The 27624-nt window shown below is 48.6% G+C and overlaps 1 protein-coding gene across 3 annotated transcripts in view; it reads left to right on the top strand.

Moving 5' to 3' along the window:
* The window catches only part of AGPAT3 (1-acylglycerol-3-phosphate O-acyltransferase 3), a 296303-nt gene that overhangs the window by 245307 nt on the left and 23372 nt on the right, over nucleotides 1–27624 (top strand). For all 3 annotated transcript variants that reach the window (XM_069202940.1, XM_069202941.1, XM_069202942.1), the window contains one exon: nucleotides 1386–1584. In XM_069202940.1, the coding sequence (XP_069059041.1) occupies nucleotides 1386–1584 (199 nt within the window). The remainder of the gene's footprint in view (nucleotides 1–1385; nucleotides 1585–27624) is intronic.

Here is a 27624-nt window from a genome sequence, read left to right as displayed (position 1 = left end):
TTACACCCAGTTACATTTATTCAGCTTAGGTTTATTTGTCTAGCATAGGCTGCATTTGTGGTGCTGTTTTATTTTCTTTAGCTAGTTCTTCCATCTAGGAAAGCATTGCCTTTCTAGCAAGCCATTCTTTTCACTTTGTGCTTTCCTCAAGGCTGCAGCCAGAAAGAGTTGCCGGCAAAGTGGTACGCTGTGCCTCCAACATTCACAGAAACATGCACATCCTTACGTGGGGACATTTTCTCAGAACGTCAGTTCTTTTATTATAAAGACTTCTCTGTCCAATACACATTAGAGGGAGATTCCAGCCAGATGACCATGACTGAATGCCGATTGCTGACTACCTTTGCTACGGCTCCTTGCTTAGACTGCCGGATCCCCTGCCTACATGGGGACAGTGTCTTTCTAGACAGGCTTCCTTGTCAGGTATGGGGGAAGATGACTTCCCAGGGGGGAAACGTGAAGGGCGGATTAGGGCTTATCATGCTGTGCTCCAACATAGCTTAGGTGGGAACCACATATATTATGCATAGTGACAGTATGGTAGGACTGTTCTTGTGTTTCATTCTTCTTCTCACCTATTTGCTTCTAGTGTGTTTTATCATCCTGGTTATTGCAATTCTTGCCATTTTATCTAAGATACAGGAAATTCAATAACCCTTATTGAGCCATTCTCTGCCTTGCATATGTGAGACTAATGTAACTGAGAGAAAAGGATGAGATCTGATCGACCACCATTCCCCTGAGGAGTCATTTCTGTCATGCGCCTGGTTGCTACAATCATCCCTGCTCTTCGGCAGAGATAAGGTGCTGCTAGTTAGCCGGAAAACCCGGATTAGGCCGACAGTTGTCAAATGGTGTGGGATTGGACTCAGTTCCCCACAATTCAGGTGATTCTACCTCCCGAATCCAGTATCCTCATTAGGATAATGAGCCTGCGCGCCACAGTGAGCACTGGACCCTTGTCTGGGAACACTCGTGGCCACTTGGGGCGGTACATCAAACACGCAAAGATGATGGGAGGAGTACTTGCAATAACCATTTAAATCGCTTGGATAGCATTCAGACTTTTTTTTTTAACCCACCATGCGTCCACAGATTAGACCCAGCCATATCCCGATCACTGCTGGTCCTTCCTGAGCTGTCAAACCACATCTTTTCTGAACTAGAACATAAGCAACCCGAGTCGGTCACGTTTACTGTGTTTGATGTATTACGGCATTGGTGTGTGTGTGTGTGTTCTCCCGGCCTGCTTCCTTGCTTGACATGTCTCTGTAGTCCATTGCAGCATATGGCACAGCTTAGTTTCAAGTTTGATATTACTTGTGATGTTCACCATTTTGGAGTAGTTTATATTGTTTGACTTTTTTGTCTCTATCCCTCCCCAGGATGCCTTGCAAGACAAATACTTTGAAGAAGGCACGTTCCCTGGCACTAAGATCAAGCCCGCCCGCAGGCTGTGGTCGCTTCTGAACTTCCTTTTCTGGGCAACCGTCCTCCTCTCGCCGCTCTTTGCCTCAGGTTTTGAAGTGTTTGCCAGTGGCTCCCCACTTCTCATCCTTGCGTTCTTGGGGTTTGTAGGAGCAGGTAAGGAAGGAGGGCTTTACAGCGAGCGGGCCGTGAGATCTGTGGAGGGTGGCACTTAGGCAGCCCTCCCGTGGACTGTATCCTTGCACTGCCACTGGTGAACAAGATTTATGCTGTTGGCGGGTCTGTGGGTGGGGACCGGTGTGAGGGTGCAGATGGCTGTGGTGGACTTGCTCCCTGTGCTGTAACTGGGCTGCAAGTGAAGGATCCTTGTATTGCTGCCACAAGTAGTTCGTGTATGTATGTGTGTGTGTGTGTGTACATGTTGTATCTTCTGCTGTACCAGAAATGACGACTTTGTAAATGAAGCTGCTGTACTGTGTTTGCTGTATATTAGTGACCATGCTGTATGTGTGTGTTTGAAAGTAAGCTTTCAATGTCCTTTTACCAGCATTCAGTTGTAAAAAAAAAAAAAAATATTGGTACCCAGTCCCTTTGATTGGCAAGGTTTGTAGTGCTGTCATTTTACAAAGGTGAATGCAGCGGTTGGAGTCTACTGTGTTTTGCAGGCCTCCATCTCTGCATTTGCAGCCGGTGACTTGGATTCACAGAAACAAATCCTACCTCATGAATGTTAATGGCAGAAGATTTCTGCAAACCTGGTGATCAAGCTTTTTGTGCTGTGCTGGATTAATAGTTCAGGCAGACCTCGAAGAATTGAGTGTCACATTGCAGACACTGCCTAATTACAGCAAGGCGAGACCAGCCTAGTGGGTTGGGGGGGCGGGAATGATAATCTCGAAGACTGTGCATCCTAAGTCATAAGCGTTAGCTTTTCTGTACTTTTCCAGTTCCCTGGTTTTTGTAGCCTAACTTGCCACTTTAGGGAACTATTTTACGGTGCTCCGGAAATACCTTTTTAGGGAATTCAGTGCTAATAATAGCAGGCATTGCAGGTGTTCCATGAGGCGGGGCATATGCATAATCAAGGCAGAGGTGGCAATCAATTCTAGTGACCATCAAATACAGGATACAATTTGTGGCCCTCCTGGAAAAAATATTTCACTTCAAGTTCACTGGAATGTTTCTTTTAACTCTCAGAAATCAGGGCTGTGAACATTCATCTAGAACATTTTGTGAAGGTCCAGTGTAAATTCTGGAAATTATTTTGGGCTTGCTCATCTACGCCACATACCCTGTGGTGGAGGTTAAAATATTCCATCCTTGCATCCTCAGAGTTGAAGAACAGGCTCCAAGAAATGCCATTAAGAGAGCAGTTTCCAATCCCACACTAATTCATGAGGCTTTGGCAGAACTGTTAAACAGGTTTGTCACCAGACTCTACTTCCTCATATATAGCACTGTAGCGCTTCACTGCACAAGCACTATGTGGCTTTTCCACACTGTGCGCTCTGCAGTCGTATGAGACATCTCATTTCATCTTCACAGGGAGGTGTTGTTGCCTCCTCCGGGGGGAACGCATCGTTATCTAAACAGCGGTAGGCACTTGCAACAAGACCCTAATTTATAACTTCTGCAATTCTTAATGTTTAACAAGATTTTCTTCCTCTACATTTGTGTTGTAGGCATCCACTTGCATTGCTGTTCTGTTCCCAAGTTCAGTTCTCTGTTGTCCTCCACTTATATTCATGCTCTACAAATACCCATACAGACGTGCACATGCGCACATATAAACATGCACAAAACCACAGAAAAATTATGGACAAGTGCAGCTTCCCAAGAATCGTAAAGAGACCGACACGGGGTTCCTGCCCCAAGATGTGGGTACCTGAGTTGAAAACCAGGGGCTGAAAAGCCATGCCCATCTTGACCAGAGAAGGAAGGGAACCATAGGAGATGAAATCTTGTGATGAAGTGTTTGACCTATAGTAGTAGGAATTTGTGCTAAGGAACTGAATTATTTGATGATTTGTAAAACAGAGAGTAAGAAAATGGCTGAGTTGTGATACCTGCTGCCAGCAGACGTGTGAAAGGCAGATCAGTGTGGCATTTTATGGGTGCTGTTTCTCTGTAAGATGCAGCTTCACACTCAGTCTTCCAGTCCTGTGAACAAAACGTGTTACAGCAAAGTTTTGTCTATAGAAATTGTAAAGAAATGGCTCCCTGTTGCAGTTACCCCCCACTTTTTGCCTGATACTGATGCTGACTTGACTGAGAAGTGTGCTGGGACCCTGATAACCAGGCCCCAGCACCAGTGTTCCTTCACCTAAAATGTACCATTGTATCCACAATTGGCACACCCTGGCATTCAGATAAGTCCCTTGTAACTGGTACTTCTAGTACCAAGGGCCCTGATGCCAAGGAAGGTCTCTAAGGGCTGCAGCATGTCTTATGCCACCCTAGAGACCCCTCACTCAGCACAGACACACTGCTTACAAGCCTGTGTGTGCTAGTGAGAACAAAATGAGTAAGTCGACATGGCACTCCCCTCAGGGTACCATGCCAGCCTCTCACTGCCTATGCAGTATAGGTAAGACACCCCTCTAGCAGGCCTTACAGCCCTAAGGCAGGGTGCACTATACCATAGGTGAGGGTACCAGTGCATGAGCATGGTACCCCTACAGTGTCTAAACAAAACCTTAGACATTGTAAGTGCAGGGTAGCCATAAGAGTATATGGTCTGGGAGTCTGTCAAACACGAACTCCACAGCACCATAATGGCTACACTGAAAACTGGGAAGTTTGGTATCAAACTCCTCAGCACAATAAATGCACACTGATGCCAGTGTACATTTTATTGTAAAATACACCCCAGAGGGCACCTTAGAGGTACCCCCTGAAACTTAACCGACTATCTGTGTAGGCTGACTAGTTTTAGCAGCCTGCCACAAACCGAGACATGTTGCTGGCCCCATGGGGAGAGTGCCTTTGTCACTCTGAGGCCAGTAACAAAGCCTGCACTGGGTGGAGATGCTAACACCTCCCCCAGGCAGGAATTGTCACACCTGGCGGTGAGCCTCAAAGGCTCACCTCCTTTGTGCCAACCCAGCAGGACACTCCAGCTAGTGGAGTTGCCCGCCCCCTCCGGCCAGGCCCCACTTTTGGCGGCAAGGCCGGAGAAGATAATGAGAAAAACAAGGAGGAGTCACTGACCAGTCAGGACAGCCCCTAAGGTGTCCTGAGCTGAGGTGACTCTAACTTTTAGAAATCCTCCATCTTGCAGATGGAGGATTCCCCCAATAGGGTTAGGATTGTGACCCCCTCCCCTTGGGAGGAGGCACAAAGAGGGTGTACCCACCCTCAGGGCTAGTAGCCATTGGCTACTAACCCCCCAGACCTAAACACGCCCTTAAATTTAGTATTTAAGGGCTACCCTGAACCCTAGAAAATTAGATTCCTGCAACTACAAGAAGAAGGACTGTGTAAGGAAATGCCTCCTTGGCATGGTTACCCCCTGACTTTTTGCCTTTGCTGATGCTATGTTTACAATTGAAAGTGTGCTGAGGCCTGCTAACCAGGCCCCAGCACCAGTGTTCTTTCCATAACCTGTACTTTTGTATCCACAATTGGCAGACCCTGGCATCCAGATAAGTCCCTTGTAACTGGTACTTCTAGTACCAAGGGCCCTGATGCCAAGGAAGGTCTCTAAGGGCTGCAGCATGTCTTATGCCACCCTGGAGACCCCTCACTCAGCACAGACACACTGCTTGCCAGCTTGTGTGTGCTAGTGAGGACAAAACGAGTAAGTCGACATGGCACTCCCCTCAGGGTGCCATGCCAGCCTCTCACTGCCTATGCAGTATAGGTAAGACACCCCTCTAGCAGGCCTTACAGCCCTAAGGCAGGGTGCACTATACCATAGGTGAGGGTACCAGTGCATGAGCATGGTACCCCTACAGTGTCTAAACAAAACCTTAGACATTGTAAGTGCAGGGTAGCCATAAGAGTATATGGTCTGGGAGTCTGTCAAACACGAACTCCACAGCACCATAATGGCTACACTGAAAACTGGGAAGTTTGGTATCAAACTTCTCAGCACAATAAATGCACACTGATGCCAGTGTACATTTTATTGTAAAATACACCCCAGAGGGCACCTTAGAGGTGCCCCCTGAAACTTAACCGACTATCTGTGTAGGCTGACTAGTTTTAGCAGCCTGCCACAAACCGAGACATGTTGCTGGCCCCATGGGGAGAGTGCCTTTGTCACTCTGAGGCCAGTAACAAAGCCTGCACTGGGTGGAGATGCTAACACCTCCCCCAGGCAGGAATTGTCACACCTGGCGGTGAGCCTCAAAGGCTCACCTCCTTTGTGCCAACCCAGCAGGACACTCCAGCTAGTGGAGTTGCCCGCCCCCTCCGGCCAGGCCCCACTTTTGGCGGCAAGGCCGGAGAAAATAATGAGAAAAACAAGGAGGAGTCTCTGGCCAGTCAGGACAGCCCCTAAGGTGTCCTGAGCTGAGGTGACTCTAACTTTTAGAAATCCTCCATCTTGCAGATGGAGGATTCCCCCAATAGGGTTAGGATTGTGACCCCCTCCCCTTGGGAGGAGGCACAAAGAGGGTGTACCCACCCTCAGGGCTAGTAGCCATTGGCTACTAACCCCCCAGACCTAAACACGCCCTTAAATTTAGTATTTAAGGGCTACCCTGAACCCTAGAAAATTAGATTCCTGCAACTACGAGAAGAAGGACTGCCTAGCTGAAAAACCCCTGCAGAGGAAGACCAGAAGACGACAACTGCCTTGGCTCCAGAAACTCACCGGCCTGTCTCCTGCCTTCCAAAGATCCTGCTCCAGCGACGCCTTCCGAAGGGACCAGCGACCTCGACATCCTCTGAGGACTGCCCCTGCTTCGAAAAGACAAGAAACTCCCGAGGACAGCGGACCTGCTCCAAGAAAAGCTGCAACTTTGTTTCCAGCAGCTTTAAAGAACCCTGCAAGCTCCCCGCAAGAAGCGTGAGACTTGCAACACTGCACCCGGCGACCCCGACTCGGCTGGTGGCGATCCAACACCTCAGGAGGGACCCCAGGACTACTCTGATACTGTGAGTACCAAAACCTGTCCCCCCTGAGCCCCCACAGCGCCGCCTGCAGAGGGAATCCCGAGGCTTCCCCTGACCGCGACTCTTTGAACCTAAAGTCCCGACGCCTGGGAGAGACCCTGCACCCGCAGCCCCCAGGACCTGAAGGACCGGACTTTCACTGGAGAAGTGACCCCCAGGAGTCCCTCTCCCTTGCCCAAGTGGAGGTTTCCCCGAGGAATCCCCCCCTTGCCTGCCTGCAGCGCTGAAGAGATCCCGAGATCTCTCATAGACTAACATTGCGAACCCGACGCTTGTTTCCTACACTGCACCCGGCCGCCCCCGCGCCGCTGAGGGTGAAATTTCTGTGTGGACTTGTGTCCCCCCCGGTGCCCTACAAAACCCCCCTGGTCTGCCCTCCGAAGACGCGGGTACTTACCTGCAAGCAGACCGGAACCGGGGCACCCCCTTCTCTCCATTCTAGCCTATGTGTTTTGGGCACCACTTTGAACTCTGCACCTGACCGGCCCTGAGCTGCTGGTGTGGTGACTTTGGGGTTGCTCTGAACCCCCAACGGTGGGCTACCTTGGACCAAGAACTGAACCCTGTAAGTGTCTTACTTACCTGGTAAAACTAACAAATACTTACCTCCCCTAGGAACTGTGAAAATTGCACTAAGTGTCCACTTTTAAAACAGCTATTTGTCAATAACTTGAAAAGTATACATGCAATTTTGATGATTTGAAGTTCCTAAAGTACTTACCTGCAATACCTTTCGAATGAGCTATTACATGTAGAATTTGAACCTGTGGTTCTTAAAATAAACTAAGAAAATATATTTTTCTATATAAAAACCTATTGGCTGGATTTGTCTCTGAGTGTGTGTACCTCATTTATTGTCTATGTGTATGTACAACAAATGCTTAACACTACTCCTTGGATAAGCCTACTGCTCGACCACACTACCACAAAATAGAGCATTAGTATTATCTATTTTTACCACTATTTTACCTCTAAGGGGAACCCTTGGACTCTGTGCATGCTATTCCTTACTTTGAAATAGCACATACAGAGCCAACTTCCTACATTGGTGGATCAGCGGTGGGGTACAAGACTTTGCATTTGCTGGACTACTCAGCCAATACCTGATCACACGACAAATTCCAAAATTGTCATTAGAAATTGATTTTTGCAATTTGAAAAGTTTTCTAAATTCTTAAAAGACCTGCTAGGGCCTTGTGTTAGATCCTGTTTAGCATTTCTTTTAGAGTTTAAAAGTTTGTTAAAAGTTTGAATTAGATTCTAGAATCAGTTTTAGTTTCTTAAAAAGTATTCCAACTTTTAGAAGCATAATGTCTAGCACAGATGTGAATGTGGTGGAACTCGACACCACACCTTACCTCCATCTACAGATGAGAGAGCTAAGGTCACTCTGTAAACTAAAGAAAATAACAATGGGCCCCAAACCTACCAAAATACAGCTCCAGGAGCTTTTGGCAGAGTTTGAAAAGGCCAACCCCTCTGAGGGTGGCAACTCAGAGGAAGAGGATAGTGACTTGGAGGACAATTCCCCCCTACCAGTCCTATCTAGGGAGAACAGGGTCCCTCAAACCCTGACTCCTAAAATAATAGTCAGAGATGCTGGTTCCCTCACAGGAGAGACCAACACCTCTGAAATCACTGAGGATAGCCCCAGTGAAGAGGACATCCAGTTAGCCAGGATGGCCAAAAGATTGGCTTTGGAAAGACAGATCCTAGCCATAGAGAGGGAAAGACAAGAGATGGGCCTAGGACCCATCAATGGTGGCAGCAACATAAATAGGGTCAGAGATTCTCCTGACATGTTGAAAATCCCCAAAGGGATTGTAACTAAATATGAAGATGGTGATGACATCACCAAATGGTTCACAGCTTTTGAGAGGGCTTGTGTAACCAGAAAAGTGAACAGATCTCACTGGGGTGCTCTCCTTTGGGAAATGTTCACAGGAAAGTGTAGGGATAGACTCCTCACACTCTCTGGACAAGATGCAGAATCTTATGACCTCATGAAGGGTACCCTGATTGAGGGCTTTGGATTCTCCACTGAGGAGTACAGGATTAGGTTCAGGGGGGCTCAAAAATCCTCGAGCCAGACCTGGGTTGACTTTGTTGACTACTCAGTGAAAACACTAGATGGTTGGATTCAAGGCAGTGGTGTAAGTAATTATGATGGGCTGTACAATTTATTTGTGAAAGAACACCTGTTAAGTAATTGTTTCAATGATAAACTGCATCAGCATCTGGTAGACCTAGGACCAATTTCTCCCCAAGAATTGGGAAAGAAGGCGGACCATTGGGTCAAGACAAGGGTGTCCAAGACTTCAACAGGGGGTGACCAAAAGAAAGGGGTCACAAAGACTCCCCAGCAGAAGGGTGATGAGACAACCAAAATTAAAAATAGTAAAGAGTCTTCTACAGGCCCCCAAAAACCTGCACAGGAGGGTGGGCCCAGAGCCTCTTCACAAAACAATGGGTACAAGGGTAAAAACTTTGATCCCAAAAAGGCCTGGTGTCATAGCTGTAAACAGCATGGACACCAAACTGGAGACAAGGCCTGTCCCAAGAAAGGTTCCACTCCAAACTCCCATCCAGGTAACACTGGTATGGCTAGTCTCCAAGTGGGATCAACAGTGTGCCCAGAGCAAATCAGGGTCCACACTGAAGCTACTCTAGTTTCTGAGGGTGGGGTGGATTTAGCCACACTAGCTGTCTGGCCGCCTAACATGCAAAAATACAGACAGCAACTCTTAATTAATGGGACTAGAATAGAGGGCCTGAGGGATACAGGTGCCAGTGTCACCATGGTGACAGAGAAACTGGTTTCCCCTGGCCAATACCTGACTGGAAAAACTTACACAGTCACCAACGCTGACAATCAGAGAAAAGTACATCCCATGGCAATGGTTACTTTAGAATGGGGAGGGGTCAACGGCCTGAAACAGGTGGTGGTCTCCTCAAATATCCCAGTGGACTGTCTGCTTGGAAATGACCTGGAGTCCTCAGCATGGGCTGAGGTAGAGCTAAAAACCCATGCAGCAATGCTGGGTATCCCTGAACTGGTGTGTGTGAAAACAAGAGCACAATGCAAGGCACAGGGTGAACAAGTAGAGCTGGAGTCTGGAAGAATGGCCCAGCCTACCAAGAGGAAAGGAAAGTCAGTTGGGAAACCAACTGCAACACAGCAAAAGAAAGGGAACCTCTCTTCTCAGGAAGAAGTTCTGCCCTCTGAGGGAACTGAGCCTTTGGAGCTTGAACCTTATCAGGTTGAGCTCTTAGGCCCAGGGGGACCCTCAAGGGAGGAGCTGTATAAGGGACAAGAAACCTGTCCCTCTCTTGAAGGCCTTAGGCAGCAAGCTGCTGAAGAGTCCAAAGGCAAGAAAAATGGAACACATAGGGTCTATTGGGAAGATGGGCTCCTGTACACTGAGGCCAGAGACCCCAAACCTGGTGCCACTAGGAGAGTGGTAGTGCCTCAGCTGTTCAGAGAGTTCATCCTAACATTGGCCCATGACATTCCCCTTGCTGGACATTTGGGACAAACCAAGACGTGGGAGAGGTTAGTCAACCACTTCTACTGGCCCAATATGTCCAACATGGTTAAGGAGTTTTGCCTCTCCTGCCCCACCTGTCAAGCCAGTGGTAAGACAGGTGGGCATCCAAAGGCCCCCCTCATTCCACTTCCAGTGGTGGGGGTGCCCTTTGAAAGAGTGGGTGTGGACATAGTTGGTCCACTGGAACCTCCCACAGCCTCAGGAAATATGTATATCCTGGTAGTAGTGGATCATGCTACCAGGTATCCTGAAGCTATTCCCCTTAGGTCGACTACTGCCCCTGCAGTAGCCAAGGCCCTCATTGGTATCTTTACCAGAGTGGGTTTCCCTAAGGAGGTGGTGTCTGACAGAGGTACCAACTTCATGTCAGCATACCTAAAGCACATGTGGAATGAGTGTGGAGTGACTTATAAATTCACTACACCTTACCATCCACAAACTAATGGCTTAGTTGAGAGATTCAACAAGACATTAAAGGGCATGATCATGGGGCTCCCAGAAAAACTCAAAAGGAGATGGGATGTCCTCCTGCCATGTCTGCTTTTCGCTTACAGGGAGGTACCACAGAAGGGAGTAGGGTTCTCACCCTTTGAACTTCTGTTTGGTCATCCTGTAAGGGGACCACTTGCCCTTGTTAAAGAAGGCTGGGAGAGACCTCTCCATGAGCCTAAACAGGACATAGTGGACTATGTACTTGGCCTTCGCTCTAGAATGGCAGAGTACATGGAAAAGGCAACCAAAAACCTTGAGGCCAGCCAACAACTCCAGAAGTTTTGGTATGACCAAAAGGCTGCACTGGTTGAGTTCCAACCAGGGCAGAAAGTCTGGGTTCTGGAGCCTGTGGCTCCCAGGGCACTCCAGGACAAATGGAGTGGCCCTTACCCAGTACTAGAAAGGAAGAGTCAGGTCACCTACCTGGTGGACCTGGGCACAAGCAGGAGCCCCAAGAGGGTGATCCATGTAAACCGCCTTAAGCTCTTCCACGACAGGGCTGATGTCAATCTGTTGATGGTAACAGATGAGGATCAGGAGGCAGAGAGTGAACCTCTCCCTGATCTTCTGTCATCAGACCCAAAAGATGGCACAGTAGATGGAGTGATCTACTCAGACACCCTCTCTGGCCAACAGCAAGCTGATTGTAGGAGAGTCCTACAACAGTTTCCTGAACTCTTCTCCTTAACCCCTGGTCAGACACACCTGTGTACCCATGATGTGGACACAGGAGACAGCATGCCTGTCAAGAACAAAATCTTTAGACAATCTGACCATGTTAAGGAAAGCATCAAGGTGGAAGTCCACAAGATGCTGGAATTGGGAGTAATTGAGCGCTCTGACAGCCCCTGGGCTAGCCCAGTGGTCTTAGTCCCCAAACCTCACACCAAAGATGGAAAGAAAGAGATGAGGTTTTGTGTGGACTACAGAGGGCTCAATTCTGTCACCAAGACAGATGCCCATCCAATTCCAAGAGCTGATGAGCTCATTGATAAATTAGGTGCTGCCAAATTTCTAAGTACCTTTGACTTGACAGCAGGGTACTGGCAAATAAAAATGGCACCTGGAGCAAAAGAAAAGACAGCATTCTCCACACCTGATGGGCATTATCAGTTTACTGTTATGCCCTTTGGTTTAAAGAATGCCCCTGCCACCTTCCAAAGGTTGGTGAATCAAGTCCTTGCTGGCTTGGAGTCCTTTAGCACAGCTTATCTTGATGATATTGCTGTCTTTAGCTCCACCTGGCAGGATCACCTGGTCCACCTGAAGAAGGTTTTGAAGGCTCTGCAATCTGCAGGCCTCTCTATCAAGGCATCCAAATGCCAGATAGGGCAGGGAACTGTGGTTTACTTGGGACACCTTGTAGGTGGAGGCCAAGTTCAGCCACTCCAACCCAAGATCCAGACCATTCTGGACTGGGTAGCTCCAAAAACCCAGACTCAAGTCAGGGCATTCCTTGGCTTGACTGGGTACTACAGGAGGTTTGTGAAGGGATATGGATCCATTGTGACAGCCCTCACTGAGCTCACCTCCAAGAAAATGCCCAAGAAAGTGAACTGGACTGTGGACTGCCAACAGGCCTTTGACACCCTGAAACAAGCAATGTGCTCAGCACCAGTTCTCAAAGCTCCAGATTATTCTAAGCAGTTCATTGTGCAGACTGATGCCTCTGAACATGGGATAGGGGCAGTTTTGTCCCAAACAAATGATGATGGCCTTGACCAGCCTGTTGCTTTCATTAGCAGGAGGTTACTCCCCAGGGAGCAGCGTTGGAGTGCCATTGAGAGGGAGGCCTTTGCTGTGGTTTGGTCCCTGAAGAAGCTGAGACCATACCTCTTTGGGACTCACTTCCTAGTTCAAACTGACCACAGACCTCTCAAATGGCTGATGCAAATGAAAGGTGAAAATCCTAAACTGTTGAGGTGGTCCATCTCCCTACAGGGAATGGACTTTATAGTGGAACACAGACCTGGGACTGCCCATGCCAATGCAGATGGCCTTTCCAGGTTCTTCCACTTAGAAAATGAAGACTCTCTTGGGAAAGGTTAGTCTCATCCTCTTTCGTTTGGGGGGGGGTTGTGTAAGGAAATGCCTCCTTGGCATGGTTACCCCCTGACTTTTTGCCTTTGCTGATGCTATGTTTACAATTGAAAGTGTGCTGAGGCCTGCTAACCAGGCCCCAGCACCAGTGTTCTTTCCCTAACCTGTACTTTTGTATCCGCAATTGGCAGACCCTGGCATCCAGATAAGTCCCTTGTAACTGGTACTTCTAGTACCAAGGGCCCTGATGCCAAGGAAGGTCTCTAAGGGCTGCAGCATGTCTTATGCCACCCTGGAGACCCCTCACTCAGCACAGACACACTGCTTGCCAGCTTGTGTGTGCTAGTGAGGACAAAACGAGTAAGTCGACATGGCACTCCCCTCAGGGTGCCATGCCAGCCTCTCACTGCCTATGCAGTATAGGTAAGACACCCCTCTAGCAGGCCTTACAGCCCTAAGGCAGGGTGCACTATACCATAGGTGAGGGTACCAGTGCATGAGCATGGTACCCCTACAGTGTCTAAACAAAACCTTAGACATTGTAAGTGCAGGGTAGCCATAAGAGTATATGGTCTGGGAGTCTGTCAAACACGAACTCCACAGCACCATAATGGCTACACTGAAAACTGGGAAGTTTGGTATCAAACTTCTCAGCACAATAAATGCACACTGATGCCAGTGTACATTTTATTGTAAAATACACCCCAGAGGGCACCTTAGAGGTGCCCCCTGAAACTTAACCGACTATCTGTGTAGGCTGACTAGTTTTAGCAGCCTGCCACAAACCGAGACATGTTGCTGGCCCCATGGGGAGAGTGCCTTTGTCACTCTGAGGCCAGTAACAAAGCCTGCACTGGGTGGAGATGCTAACACCTCCCCCAGGCAGGAATTGTCACACCTGGCGGTGAGCCTCAAAGGCTCACCTCCTTTGTGCCAACCCAGCAGGACACTCCAGCTAGTGGAGTTGCCCGCCCCCTCCGGCCAGGCCCCACTTTTGGCGGCAAGGCCGGAGAAAATAATGAGAAAAACAAGGAGGAGTCTCTGGCCAGTCAGGACAGCCCCTAAGGTGTCCTGAGCTGAGGTGACTCTAACTTTTAGAAATCCTCCATCTTGCAGATGGAGGATTCCCCCAATAGGGTTAGGATTGTGACCCCCTCCCCTTGGGAGGAGGCACAAAGAGGGTGTACCCACCCTCAGGGCTAGTAGCCATTGGCTACTAACCCCCCAGACCTAAACACGCCCTTAAATTTAGTATTTAAGGGCTACCCTGAACCCTAGAAAATTAGATTCCTGCAACTACGAGAAGAAGGACTGCCTAGCTGAAAAACCCCTGCAGAGGAAGACCAGAAGACGACAACTGCCTTGGCTCCAGAAACTCACCGGCCTGTCTCCTGCCTTCCAAAGATCCTGCTCCAGCGACGCCTTCCGAAGGGACCAGCGACCTCGACATCCTCTGAGGACTGCCCCTGCTTCGAAAAGACAAGAAACTCCCAAAGACAGCGGACCTGCTCCAAGAAAAGCTGCAACTTTGTTTCCAGCAGCTTTAAAGAACCCTGCAAGCTCCCCGCAAGAAGCGTGAGACTTGCAACACTGCACCCGGCGACCCCGACTCGGCTGGTGGCGATCCAACACCTCAGGAGGGACCCCAGGACTACTCTGATACTGTGAGTACCAAAACCTGTCCCCCCTGAGCCCCCACAGCGCCGCCTGCAGAGGGAATCCCGAGGCTTCCCCTGACCGCGACTCTTTGAACCTAAAGTCCCGACGCCTGGGAGAGACCCTGCACCCGCAGCCCCCAGGACCTGAAGGACCGGACTTTCACTGGAGAAGTGACCCCCAGGAGTCCCTCTCCCTTGCCCAAGTGGAGGTTTCCCCGAGGAATCCCCCCCTTGCCTGCCTGCAGCGCTGAAGAGATCCCGAGATCTCTCATAGACTAACATTGCGAACCCGACGCTTGTTTCCTACACTGCACCCGGCCGCCCCCGCGCCGCTGAGGGTGAAATTTCTGTGTGGACTTGTGTCCCCCCCGGTGCCCTACAAAACCCCCCTGGTCTGCCCTCCGAAGACGCGGGTACTTACCTGCAAGCAGACCGGAACCGGGGCACCCCCTTCTCTCCATTCTAGCCTATGTGTTTTGGGCACCACTTTGAACTCTGCACCTGACCGGCCCTGAGCTGCTGGTGTGGTGACTTTGGGGTTGCTCTGAACCCCCAACGGTGGGCTACCTTGGACCAAGAACTGAACCCTGTAAGTGTCTTACTTACCTGGTAAAACTAACAAATACTTACCTCCCCTAGGAACTGTGAAAATTGCACTAAGTGTCCACTTTTAAAACAGCTATTTGTCAATAACTTGAAAAGTATACATGCAATTTTGATGATTTGAAGTTCCTAAAGTACTTACCTGCAATACCTTTCGAATGAGCTATTACATGTAGAATTTGAACCTGTGGTTCTTAAAATAAACTAAGAAAATATATTTTTCTATATAAAAACCTATTGGCTGGATTTGTCTCTGAGTGTGTGTACCTCATTTATTGTCTATGTGTATGTACAACAAATGCTTAACACTACTCCTTGGATAAGCCTACTGCTCGACCACACTACCACAAAATAGAGCATTAGTATTATCTATTTTTACCACTATTTTACCTCTAAGGGGAACCCTTGGACTCTGTGCATGCTATTCCTTACTTTGAAATAGCACATACAGAGCCAACTTCCTACAGACTGCCTAGCTGAAAACCCCTGCAGAGGAAGACCAGAAGACGACAACTGCCTTGGCTCCAGAAACTCACCGGCCTGTCTCCTGCCTTCCAAAGATCCTGCTCCAGCGACGCCTTCCAAAGGGACCAGCGACCTCGACATCCTCTGAGGACTGCCCCTGCTTCGAAAAGACAAGAAACTCCCGAGGACAGCGGACCTGCTCCAAGAAAAGCTGCAACTTTGTTTCCAGCAGCTTTAAAGAACCCTGCAAGCTCCCCGCAAGAAGCGTGAGACTTGCAACACTGCACCCGGCGACCCCGACTCGGCTGGTGGCGATCCAACACCTCAGGAGGGACCCCAGGACTACTCTGATACTGTGAGTACCAAAACCTGTCCCCCCTGAGCCCCCACAGCGCCGCCTGCAGAGGGAATCCCGAGGCTTCCCCTGACCGCGACTCTTTGAACCTAAAGTCCCGACGCCTGGGAGAGACCCTGCACCCGCAGCCCCCAGGACCTGAAGGACCGGACTTTCACTGGAGAAGTGACCCCCAGGAGTCCCTCTCCCTTGCCCAAGTGGAGGTTTCCCCGAGGAATCGCCCCCTTGCCTGCCTGCAGCGCTGAAGCGATCCCGAGATCTCTCATAGACTAACATTGCGAACCCGACGCTTGTTTCTACACTGCACCCGGCCGCGCCGCTGAGGGTGAAATTTCTGTGTGGACCTGTGTCCCCCCCGGTGCCCTACAAAACCCCCCTGGTCTGCCCTCCGAAGACGCGGGTACTTACCTGCAAGCAGACCGGAACCGGGGCACCCCCTTCTCTCCATTCTAGCCTATGTGTTTTGGGCACCACTTGGAACTCTGCACCTGACCGGCCCTGAGCTGCTGGTGTGGTGACTTTGGGGTTGCTCTGAACCCCCAACGGTGGGCTACCTTGGACCAAGAACTGAACCCTGTAAGTGTCCTACTTACCCGGTAAAACTAACAAAAACTTACCTCCCCCAGGAACTGTGAAAATTGCACTAAGTGTCCACTTTTAAAACAGCTATTTGTCAATAACTTGAAAAGTATACATGCAATTTTGATGATTTGAAGTTCCTAAAGTACTTACCTGCAATACCTTTCGAATGAGCTATTACATGTAAAATTTGAACCTGTGGTTCTTAAAATAAACTAAGAAAAGATATTTTTCTATATAAAAACCTATTGGCTGGATTTGTCTCTGAGTGTGTGTACCTCATTTATTGTCTATGTGTATGTACAACAAATGCTTAACACTACTCCTTGGATAAGCCTACTGCTCGACCACACTACCACAAAATAGAGCATTAGTATTATCTATTTTTACCACTATTTTACCTCTAAGGGGAACCCTTGGACTCTGTGCATGCTATTCCTTACTTTGAAATAGCACATACAGAGCCAACTTCCTACAGAAATCATATGTTTTTATTTAAGGCATAGCAGGGGAGTATTGGAGAGAGTTGTAAGAGTCATATTTACAGGGGGCAGTCCCAAGAAATGTAGGCAGTAGGCTTCCTTTGGTTGAACCCACATTCAGAGCTGTTCTAAGATTTAAGAAGGTGATTTCCTTTCCCCAGGTCGTGATATAATCTCACTGCTCAAGGATTACCAGTGCCTTAGAAGAGCTAACCTACAGGTGCAGTGGTGATTACTGTTCAGGATCTACCAGACTTGATGACCTCATTGCAGTTTGAGGAGCACTGGGTAATCTCACTATAGGGGCGCTGATAGTACAGCCCTGACTCAGGGGCTGTAGGAAGCTGGCTCTCCATATGGTGCACCAAAATGAAGTACACCGTGCAGAGTCCAGTGGATCCCCAGTAGTAAAAGTAGATGGGTCTGATGCTCTATTTGTGGTAGTGTGGGTGAGTAGTTAGGCTTATCAAGGAGTCGTGTTAAGCATTTGTTGTACTCAGAGGCAATAAATGAGACACACTCGAAGAATAAATCTGAGACCAATTTAGAAAAATAGCACTTGCTTTTATACAGATTTTGAACCAAAGAACTTCGTTTTAAGGTAAGTATGTTTTTAAGCTAAAATTCTTCTGTTTCAAAAGTCGACAAAGTGCAATTTTCAGAGTTCTCAATGTTATCCTATAGAGGAAAGCAAGATTCAGCAAACACACGGTTAACAATGACTTACGAGGTCAATCTCCTAGAGTTAAGGTAAGTACTGGGCACTGATCACGGCCATGCCAGCAGGTCACTCCGGGTGGCACTGGGATGGCTGGGTGCAGAGGTGCAGCAAGGCATGGCGTGCCCAATGATTTTCAGTGGGAGACAGTCCTCATGAAGACCGGCTTCAGGCTCTGACTAGGAAGCCAGTTTAAGACTTTGGGTGCTCGGAGACATGGGTGCACCTTTGGTCCTTTTTTCCAGGGCCCAGGGCAACGGATGCAGGGTTATCCTTGGGGGAGCACTCCTGGTTGGGGGGGGGGGGGGTGCTGCAGGCATCATCGCAGAGTCCAGCAGGGGTGGACCCAGGATGGACTCTACTTCAGAGGAGCCAGGAGACGTCATTGGCACAGATTTCGTTGGGGGCGACTGTTGCTGTGGTTGCTGAATATGTCTGGTTTTCTCTCACCACACGGCTGCAGTAGAGGGGGGCTTGCGGGCTGAGGCTGCAGGCGACTTGGTGGAATCCAAGAGGGGTGAAACCTGAGTGGACTTGGACTCTAGGCTGCTGGGGAACTTGGCTGGCACCGTTGGTTGGCTTCACCTTTGGTCGTGGACGTCTGGTGCAGAGGTCACTTTAGGTGTCGGGTCTTTGCTGTTTCAGGGGCTGCAGAGGCCTTGCTTGAAACTTTGTTGCAGAGCAGTTCTGCTGCTCATGGGAGTCTGAGTCTTTTGAGAAGGCAGGCAGTCCTCCTGGGTTTCTTGGTGGTTCAGCTACAGGACGAGTCGTCTTTGGGCAAAAATCTGTTGAGGTCAGCAGGCATGGCTGGTAGTCAGCTGCTGCTTCTTTTCCTCTTTTGCGGGGGTGCAACTCTTTGTCCTTGCTTTGTAGGTTGTCGGAATCGGAGTTCTGAGATTCAGGAGTGCTGCCGTAATACTCAATTTAGAGGCATTACAGGGAGTGCCAGAGTTGGTAGCCAGTGGGCTGACCACCTTTAGGGTCTCTGCACCCCTTCTATGACCACTTCCGCTGCTTAAATGGAGAAAAAAGTTTTAGTTTGTAAGAATTGCCACTACAAGCTTTCTCAAAAGGAAATGCACCCAGTCTGCAATCTTTGTCTCCCTGTTGATCATCAGAGTGAGGACTGCAACGCTTGCACGGCATTTACACCAAAAACTCTTGAGGGTAAGGAAGTAACAGAGAAATGCTCGCCACAGCAGCATGCAGAACCAGCAGACAACAGCATCTTTGAAGTTCGACGTTGAGGAGCAGGTGATGACGAAGAAGAAGAGATGAGATAAGAGTGCCTTCGGGCACGAAAAAATCATCCAAGTCAAAGAAATCAGACTCGCAGACATCAAGGGAAGCTGCTGCGATGAAATACACGCTGCCAGCAGGCACTCCCTGAGAGGAGGAGTTCACGGATCCTGTAAGGAAATGCCTCCTTGGCATGGTTACCCCCTGACTTTTTGCCTTTGCTGATGCTATGTTTTGAATTGAAAGTGTGCTGAGGCCTGCTAACCAGGCCCCAGCACCAGTGTTCTTTCCCTAACCTGTACTTTTGATTCCACAATTGGCACACTCTGGCATCCAGATAAGTCCCTTTTGGCAGCAAGGCTGGAGGAAACAAAGAAAACAGCAAGGAGGAGTCACTGGCCAGTCAGGACAGCCCCTACGGTGTCCTGAGCTGAAGTGACTCTAACTTTTAGAAATCCTCCATCTTGCAGATGGAGGATTCCCCCAATAGGATTAGGGATGTGACCCCCCTCCCCTTGGGAGGAGGCACAAAGAGGGTGTACTCACCCTCAGGGCTAGTAGCCATTGGCTACTAACCCCCCAGACCTAAACACGCCCTTAAATTTAGTATTTAAGGGCTTCCCTGAACCTAAGAATTTAGATTCCTGCAACTTACCTGAAGAAGAAGGACTGCTGAGCTGAAAAACCCCTGCAGAGGAAGAACAGAAGACACCAACTGCTTTGGCTCCAGACTTACCGGCCTGTCTCCTGCCTTCCAAAGAAACCTGCTCCAGCGACGCTTTCCAAGGGACCACCGACCTCTGAATCCTCTGAGGACTGCCCAGCTTCAAGAAAGACTAGAAACTCCCGAGGACAGCAGCACTGCTCCAAGAGAACTGCAACTTTGTTACAAGGAGCAGATTTAAAGACCCCTGCAACTCCCCGCAAGAAGCGTGAGACTTGCAACACTGCACCCGGCGACCCGGACTGGTGAAGAACAACCAACTCAGGGAGGACCCTCCGGCGACTCTACGACTGTGAGTAACCAAAGTTGTCCCCCCTGAGCCCCCACAGCGACGCCTGCAGAGGGAATCCCCAGGCTCCCCCTGACCGCGACTGTCTGAACTCCATTTCCCGACGGCTGGAAAAGACCCTGCACCCGCAGCCCCCAGCCCCTAAAGAAACTGAACTTCTGTGCAGGAGTGACCCCCAGGAGGCCCTCTCCCTTGCCAAGGTGGTGGCTACCCCGAGGAGCCCCCCCCTTCCCTGCCTGCATCGCTGAAGAGACCCCTTGGTCTCCCATTGAAAGCTAAAGGAAACCAGACGCTTGTTTGCACACTGCACCCGGCCGCCCCCGCGCTGCTGAGGGTGTACTTTCTGTGTGGACTTGTGTCCCCCCCCCTCCCCCGGTGCCCTACAAAACCCCCCTGGTCTGCCCTCCGAAGACGCGGGGACTTACCTGCTGGCAGACTGGAACGGGGGCACCCCCTTCTCTCCATTGAAGCCTATGTGTTTTGGGCACCTCTTTGACCTTTGCACCTGACCGGCCCTGAGCTGCTGGTGTGATAACTTTGGGGTTGCTCTGAACCCCCAACGGTGGGCTACCTTGGACCAAAAACTGAAACTTGTAAGTGACTTACTTACCTGGTAAAACTAACAAAAACTTACCTCCCCCAGGAACTGTGAAAATTGCACTGTGTCCACTTTTAAAATAGCTATTTGTGAATAACTTGAAAAGTATACATGCAATTGAAATGATTCAAAGTTCCTAATGTACTTACCTGCAATACCTTTCAAACAAGATATTACATGTTAAATTTGAACCTGTGGTTCTTAAAATAAACTAAGAAAAGATATGTTCGATGGCATCTGTCGCTGTAGATACGCATGTTCTGCAATAGCTCGCCATCTGGTGTTGGGCCGGAGTGTTACAAGTTGTTTTTCTTCGAAGAAGTCTTTCGAGTCACGGGACCGAGTGACTCCTCCTTTTGTCTCCATTGCGCATGGGCGTCGACTCCATCTTCGATTGTTTTTTTTCCGCCATCGGGTTCGGACGTGTTCCTGTCGCTCCGAGTTTCGGAACGGAAAAAATAGTTAATTTCGGAAGATTTTCGTCGGTATTGTTGCGTTCGGGATCGGCGTACTTAGATTCCACACCGCATCGAAGATCGAAGAGCTCCGGTGCCCTTCGGGGTAGTTTTTCGATCCTCCGTCGGGGGCCTGGTCGGCCCGACCGCGTGCTGAAGAACGCCGATGGAACGGACCCCGTTCCGTTTCTGCCCCAAATGCCACAATAAATACCCCTACACAGACCAACACTTGGTCTGCAACCTGTGCCTGTCACCTGAGCACAGCGAAGACACCTGCGAGGCCTGTCGTGCGTTCCGGTCCCGAAAAACACTCCGAGACCGTCGAGCCAGAAGACTTCAAATGGCGTCCGCACCGACAGCCCAACGGGAGTTCGAGGAACAAGAAGAGGAAGGTACCTTCTCGATCCAAGACTCAGACTCCGAAGGATTCGACGATACACAAACCGTGAGTAAGACGTCGAAAACCACACAAAGAAACATTTACAAGGCCCAGGGGACGCCACTGCCACCAGGCCATGGCTCGACCCATAAATTCGGTGACCGACCGTCGGCACCGAAAAAGGCCCAAACAGTGCCGAGATCGTCCGACTCCGGTCGAGACACCGGCACGCAGCCTTCTCGGGACCGAGAAAGTGCTGGAGACAAGCCTCGACACCGAGATGCCGGTGTGGACACGTCTCGACGCCGAGACAGCGGCACCGAAACAGATCGACGCCGAGAGGTTTCGGCCCCGAAAAGGAAAAAAGTCACCTCGGAGCCGAAAAAACACGCAGACAAAGTTTCGATGCCGAAACAAACTGCAAGCGACCCAGCTTCAGGCTCTTATACAGAAGAGCACTCGCTAACCTCCCAAATGCAAAAGCATAGGTTTGAGGAAGAGCTACAAGCAACTGATGTGGACCATACGCAAAAGCGTATCTTCATTCAGCAGGGATCAGGAAAAATAAGCACCCTTCCCCCCATTAGGAGAAAGAGAAGGTTGGAGTTCCAGACGGAACAAGCACCACAACCAAAAGTGGTGAAAAGAGTTACACCACCACCCTCTCCTCCGCCCGTGATTAACGTTTCACCAGCACAAACGCCATCACACTCCCCAGCTCACACCACCATAAGCCAGGGTGACCAAGATCAGGACGCATGGGACCTATACGACGCCCCAGTGTCAGATAACAGCCCAGAGGCATACCCTACAAAACCATCTCCACCAGAAGACAGCACCGCGTACTCTCAGGTGGTGGCTAGAGCAGCACAATTTCACAACGTAAGCCTCCACTCAGAACAGGTCGAGGATGATTTCTTGTTCAACACACTCTCCTCCACCCACAGCTCCTACCAAAGCCTGCCTATGCTCCCTGGTATGCTCCGGCACGCAAAAGACATATTTAAGGACCCGGTCAAAAGTAGGGCAATCACACCAAGGGTGGAAAAAAAGTATAAGCCGCCTCCTACGGACCCGGTTTTCATCACAACACAGCTGCCACCAGACTCTGTTGTTGTAGGAGCAGCTAGGAAAAGGGCCAACTCTCACACATCTGGAGATGCACCACCCCCAGATAAAGAAAGCCGCAAGTTCGATGCAGCTGGTAAGAGAGTCGCAGCACAAGCTGCAAACCAGTGGCGCATCGCGAACTCCCAGGCACTACTTGCGCGCTATGACAGAGCCCACTGGGACGAGATGCAACATCTCATTGAACATCTGCCCAAAGACTTCCAAAATAGGGCAAAACAAGTGGTTGAGGAGGGACAGACCATCTCCAACAACCAGATACGTTCCTCCATGGACGCTGCAGATACAGCTGCACGGACAATTAATACATCTGTAACTATCAGAAGGCATGCATGGCTCCGAACGTCTGGATTTAAACCAGAGATTCAACAAGCAGTTCTCAATATGCCTTTTAATGAAAAAGAACTGTTCGGTCCAGAAGTGGACACAGCGATTGAGAAACTCAAAAAAGATACAGACACTGCCAAAGCCATGGGCGCACTCTACTCCCCGCAGAGCAGAGGGAATTACAGCACATTCCGTAAAACGCCCTTTCGAGGGGGGTTTCGGGGTCAAAGCACACAAGCCAGCACCTCACAAGCAACACCGTCCACTTACCAGGGACAGTATAGAGGAGGTTTTCGGGGACAGTATAGAGGAGGGCAATTCCCTAGAAATAGAGGGAGATTTCAAAGCCCCAAAACCCCTACTACTAAACAATGACTCACATGTCACTCACCCCCTCCACACAACACCAGTGGGGGGAAGAATAGGTCATTATTACAAAGCATGGGAGGAAATCACTACAGACACTTGGGTTCTAGCAATTATCCAACATGGTTATTGCATAGAATTTCTACAATTCCCTCCAAACATACCACCAAAAGCACAAAATTTAACAACACACCATTCCAATCTCCTGGAGATAGAAGTGCAGGCACTATTGCAAAAGAATGCAATCGAATTAGTGCCAAACACACAAATAAACACAGGAGTTTACTCACTGTACTTTCTGATACCAAAGAAGGACAAAACGCTGAGACCAATCCTAGACCTCAGAGTAGTGAACACTTTCATCAAATCAGACCACTTCCACATGGTCACACTACAAGAAGTATTGCCATTGCTAAAACTGCATGACTACATGGCAACTTTAGACCTCAAGGATGCTTATTTCCATATACCAATACACCCATCGCACAGGAAATACCTAAGGTTTGTATTCAAAGGAATACATTACCAATTCAAGGTACTGCCTTTCGGATTAACAACCGCACCAAGAGTCTTTACCAAATGTCTAGCAGTGGTCGCAGCACACATAAGAAGGCAGCAAATACATGTGTTCCCATATCTAGACGACTGGCTAATCAAGGCCCATTCGTTAATACAGTGCTCAAATCACACAAATCATATCATACAAACCCTCTTCAAACTAGGGTTCACCGTCAATTTCACAAAATCCAAAATTCTGCCACGCAAGGTACAACAATACCTGGGAGCCATAATAGACACATCAAAAGGAGTAGCCACTCCAAGTCCACAAAGAATTCAAAATTTCAACACCATCATACAACGCATGTATCCAACACAAAAGATACAGGCAAAGATGGTATTACAACTCCTAGGCATGATGTCATCATGCATAGCCATTGTCCCAAACGCAAGACTGCACATGAGGCCCTTACAACAATGCCTAGCATCACAGTGGTCTCAAGCACAGGGTCACCTTCTAGATCTGGTGTTAATAGACCGCCAAACTTACCTCTCGCTTCTGTGGTGGAACAACATAAATTTAAACAAGGGGCGGCCTTTCCAAGACCCAGTGCCACAATACGTAATAACAACAGATGCTTCCATGACAGGGTGGGGAGCACACCTCAATCAACACAGCATACAAGGACAATGGAACGTACATCAAACAAAACTGCATATCAATCACCTAGAACTTCTAGCAGTTTTTCAAGCACTAAAAGCTTTCCAACCAATAATAGTTCACAAATACATTCTCGTCAAAACAGACAACATGACAACAATGTATTATCTAAACAAGCAGGGAGGGACGCACTCCACGCAGTTAAGCCTGCTAGCACAAAAAATTTGGCATTGGGCAATTCACAACCAAATTCGCCTAATTGCACAGTTTATACCAGGGATACAAAATCAACTCGCAGACAATCTCTCTCGAGATCACCAACAGGTCCACGAATGGGAAATTCACCCCCAAATACTGAACACTTATTTCAAACTCTGGGGAACACCTCAGATAGACTTGTTTGCGACAAGGGAGAACGCAAAATGCCAAAACTTCGCATCCAGATACCCACACAAACAATCCCAAGGCAATGCCCTATGGATGAACTGGTCAGGGATATTTGCTTACGCTTTTCCTCCTCTCCCTCTCCTTCCTTACCTGGTAAACAAACTCAGTCAAAGCAAACTCAAACTCATATTGATAGCACCAACTTGGGCAAGGCAACCCTGGTACACAACGCTGCTAGACCTATCAGTGGTACCCTGCATCAAATTGCCCAACAGGCCAGATCTGTTGACACAGCACAACCAAAAGATCAGACACCCAGATCCAGCATTGCTGAATCTAGCAATCTGGCTCCTGAAATCCTAGAATTCGGACACTTACAACTTACCCAAGAATGTATGGAAGTCATAAAACAAGCAAGAAGGCCATCCACCAGGCACTGCTATGCAAGTAAATGGAAGAGGTTTGTTTGCTACTGCCATATTAATCAAATACAACCATTACACACAACTCCAGAACATGTAGTGGGTTACTTGCTTCACTTACAAAAATCTAACCTAGCTTTCTCTTCCATTAAGATTCACCTTGCAGCAATATCTGCATACCTGCAGACTACCTATTCAACTTCCCTATATAAAATACCAGTCATTAAAGCATTCATGGAGGGCCTTAGGAGAATTATACCACCAAGAACACTACCTGTTCCTTCATGGAACCTAAATGTTGTCCTAACTAGACTTATGGGTCCACCTTTTGAACCCATGCACTCCTGCGACATACAGTTCCTAACCTGGAAGGTGGCATTTCTCATCGCCATTACTTCCCTGAGAAGAGTAAGCGAGATTCAGGCGTTTACTATACAGGAACCTTTTATACAACTACACAAAAATAAAGTCGTCCTAAGGACCAATCCTAAATTTTTGCCAAAGGTTATTTCACCGTTCCATCTCAATCAAACAGTGGAACTTCCAGTGTTCTTTCCACAGCCAGATACCGTAGCTGAAAGGGCACTACATACATTAGATGTCAAAAGAGCATTAATGTATTACATTGACAGAACAAAGAACATCAGAAAGACTAAACAACTCTTTATTGCATTTCAAAAACCTCATGCAGGAAACCCAATTTCAAAACAAGGTATAGCCAGATGGATAGTTAAATGCATCCAAATCTGCTACCTTAAAGCTAAACGACAGCTGCCCATTACACCAAGGGCACACTCAACCAGAAAGAAAGGTGCTACCATGGCCTTTCTAGGAAACATCCCAATGCAAGAAATATGTAAGGCAGCCACATGGTCTACGCCTCACACATTCACCAAGCACTACTGTGTAGACGTGTTATCCGCACAACAAGCCACAGTAGGTCAAGCTGTATTAAGGACATTATTTCAGACTACTTCCACTCCTACAGGCTGATCCACCGCTTTTGGGGAAATAACTGCTTACTAGTCTATTGCAGAACATGCGTATCTACAGCGACAGATGCCATCGAACTGAAAATGTCACTTACCCAGTGTACATCTGTTCGTGGCATCAGTCGCAGTAGATTCGCATGTGCCCACCCGCCTCCCCGGGAGCCTGTAGCAGTTTGGAAGTTACCTTCAATTATTTATATATGTATCATCTCAACCTTAAATAGGTGCATACTTAGTCACTCCATTGCATGGGCACTATTACTACAATTCAACTCCTACCTCACCCTCTGCGGGGAAAAACAATCGAAGATGGAGTCGACGCCCATGCGCAATGGAGACAAAAGGAGGAGTCACTCGGTCCCGTGACTCGAAAGACTTCTTCGAAGAAAAACAACTTGTAACACTCCGGCCCAACACCAGATGGCGAGCTATTGCAGAACATGCGAATCTACTGCGACTGATGCCACGAACAGATGTACACTGGGTAAGTGACATTTTCATTTTCTATACAAAACCTATTGGCTGGATTTGTCTCTGAGTGTGTGTACCTCATTTATTGTCTGTGTATGTACAACAAATGCTTAACACTACTCCTTGGATAAGCCTACTGCTCGACCACACTACCACAAAATAGAGCATTAGTATTATCTCTTTTTACCACTATTTTACCTCTAAGGGGAACCCTTGGACTCTGTGCATGCTATTCCTTACTTTGAAATAGCACATACAGAGCCAACTTCCTACACTATTCCTTACTTTGAAATAGCACATACAGAGCCAACTTCCTACAGATCCCTTGAGAGGGAATCAGGTGGAGGAAAGACTCCCAAACAAGCACTTCAGGGACAAAGGGGTCTAGGAATTGGAGCCCCCACTGACTTGTGAGCCTCAAGAAGAGGAGGAAGAACCCTTCTATGAGAAGAGGAAGACCAGCTCATGGAAAGCTCCCATGGTTCGGAAGCGGAGTACTCCGATCAATGGCAGGAGTTAGAAACGGACTCCCCAGGGAAAGGAGTAGACTATTATCCATTGAGGCCTTCATCTCCTGATGACATAGGCATGTACAATCACGTCATCAAACAGACTGCTGATATATTTGGGGTTCAGTTGGAAGAAGAAAAAGCCCAATCCAGTTTTTTTTTGGAAACCTAATACCAACTCAGGCAAGAAATCAGTTTCTGCCGATGCTCCCTAGTGTTCTGGACCAGGGAAGAGAAACATTTCAGGAGCCTGCCACTTGCAGAGGAAGAGCTGAGAAAAAAATATAAGAATTAAACAAAGGATCCAGCTTATATTAAAAGGTCAGTACCAGCAGACTGTCATTGTCTCAACTGCAAGGAAAAGAGCCAATGTACCAACAACAGTGGGTCCCCCCCTCCTAAAAAGGAAAGCGTGAAGATGGCTCATAGGAAGGAAAGTGGAATGCAGTGCGGCTAACCAGTGGTGCATAGCCAACTCCAGCGCTCTCTTGATTCGCCATATACCCTGGCATCGGGAGGAAATTGGAGAGCTAATGAACCACCTCCCAGACCAGTGCAGAAAGAGGGCTGCACACTTGGTGGATAATGGCAAAAACATTGCCAATACATGTCTGAAGTCAGATCTCGACTCGGCTGATAGATGCAGCCGTCAGATGGTGATAACCCTCAAAAGCCACTCACGGCTAA

The sequence above is a fragment of the Pleurodeles waltl genome, chromosome 8 (assembly GCF_031143425.1).
Source record: "Pleurodeles waltl isolate 20211129_DDA chromosome 8, aPleWal1.hap1.20221129, whole genome shotgun sequence".
NCBI lineage: Eukaryota > Metazoa > Chordata > Amphibia > Caudata > Salamandridae > Pleurodeles > Pleurodeles waltl.
The sequence above is the reverse complement of the archived record's forward strand: the minus strand, read 5'-3'. Positions and strand labels throughout refer to the sequence as shown.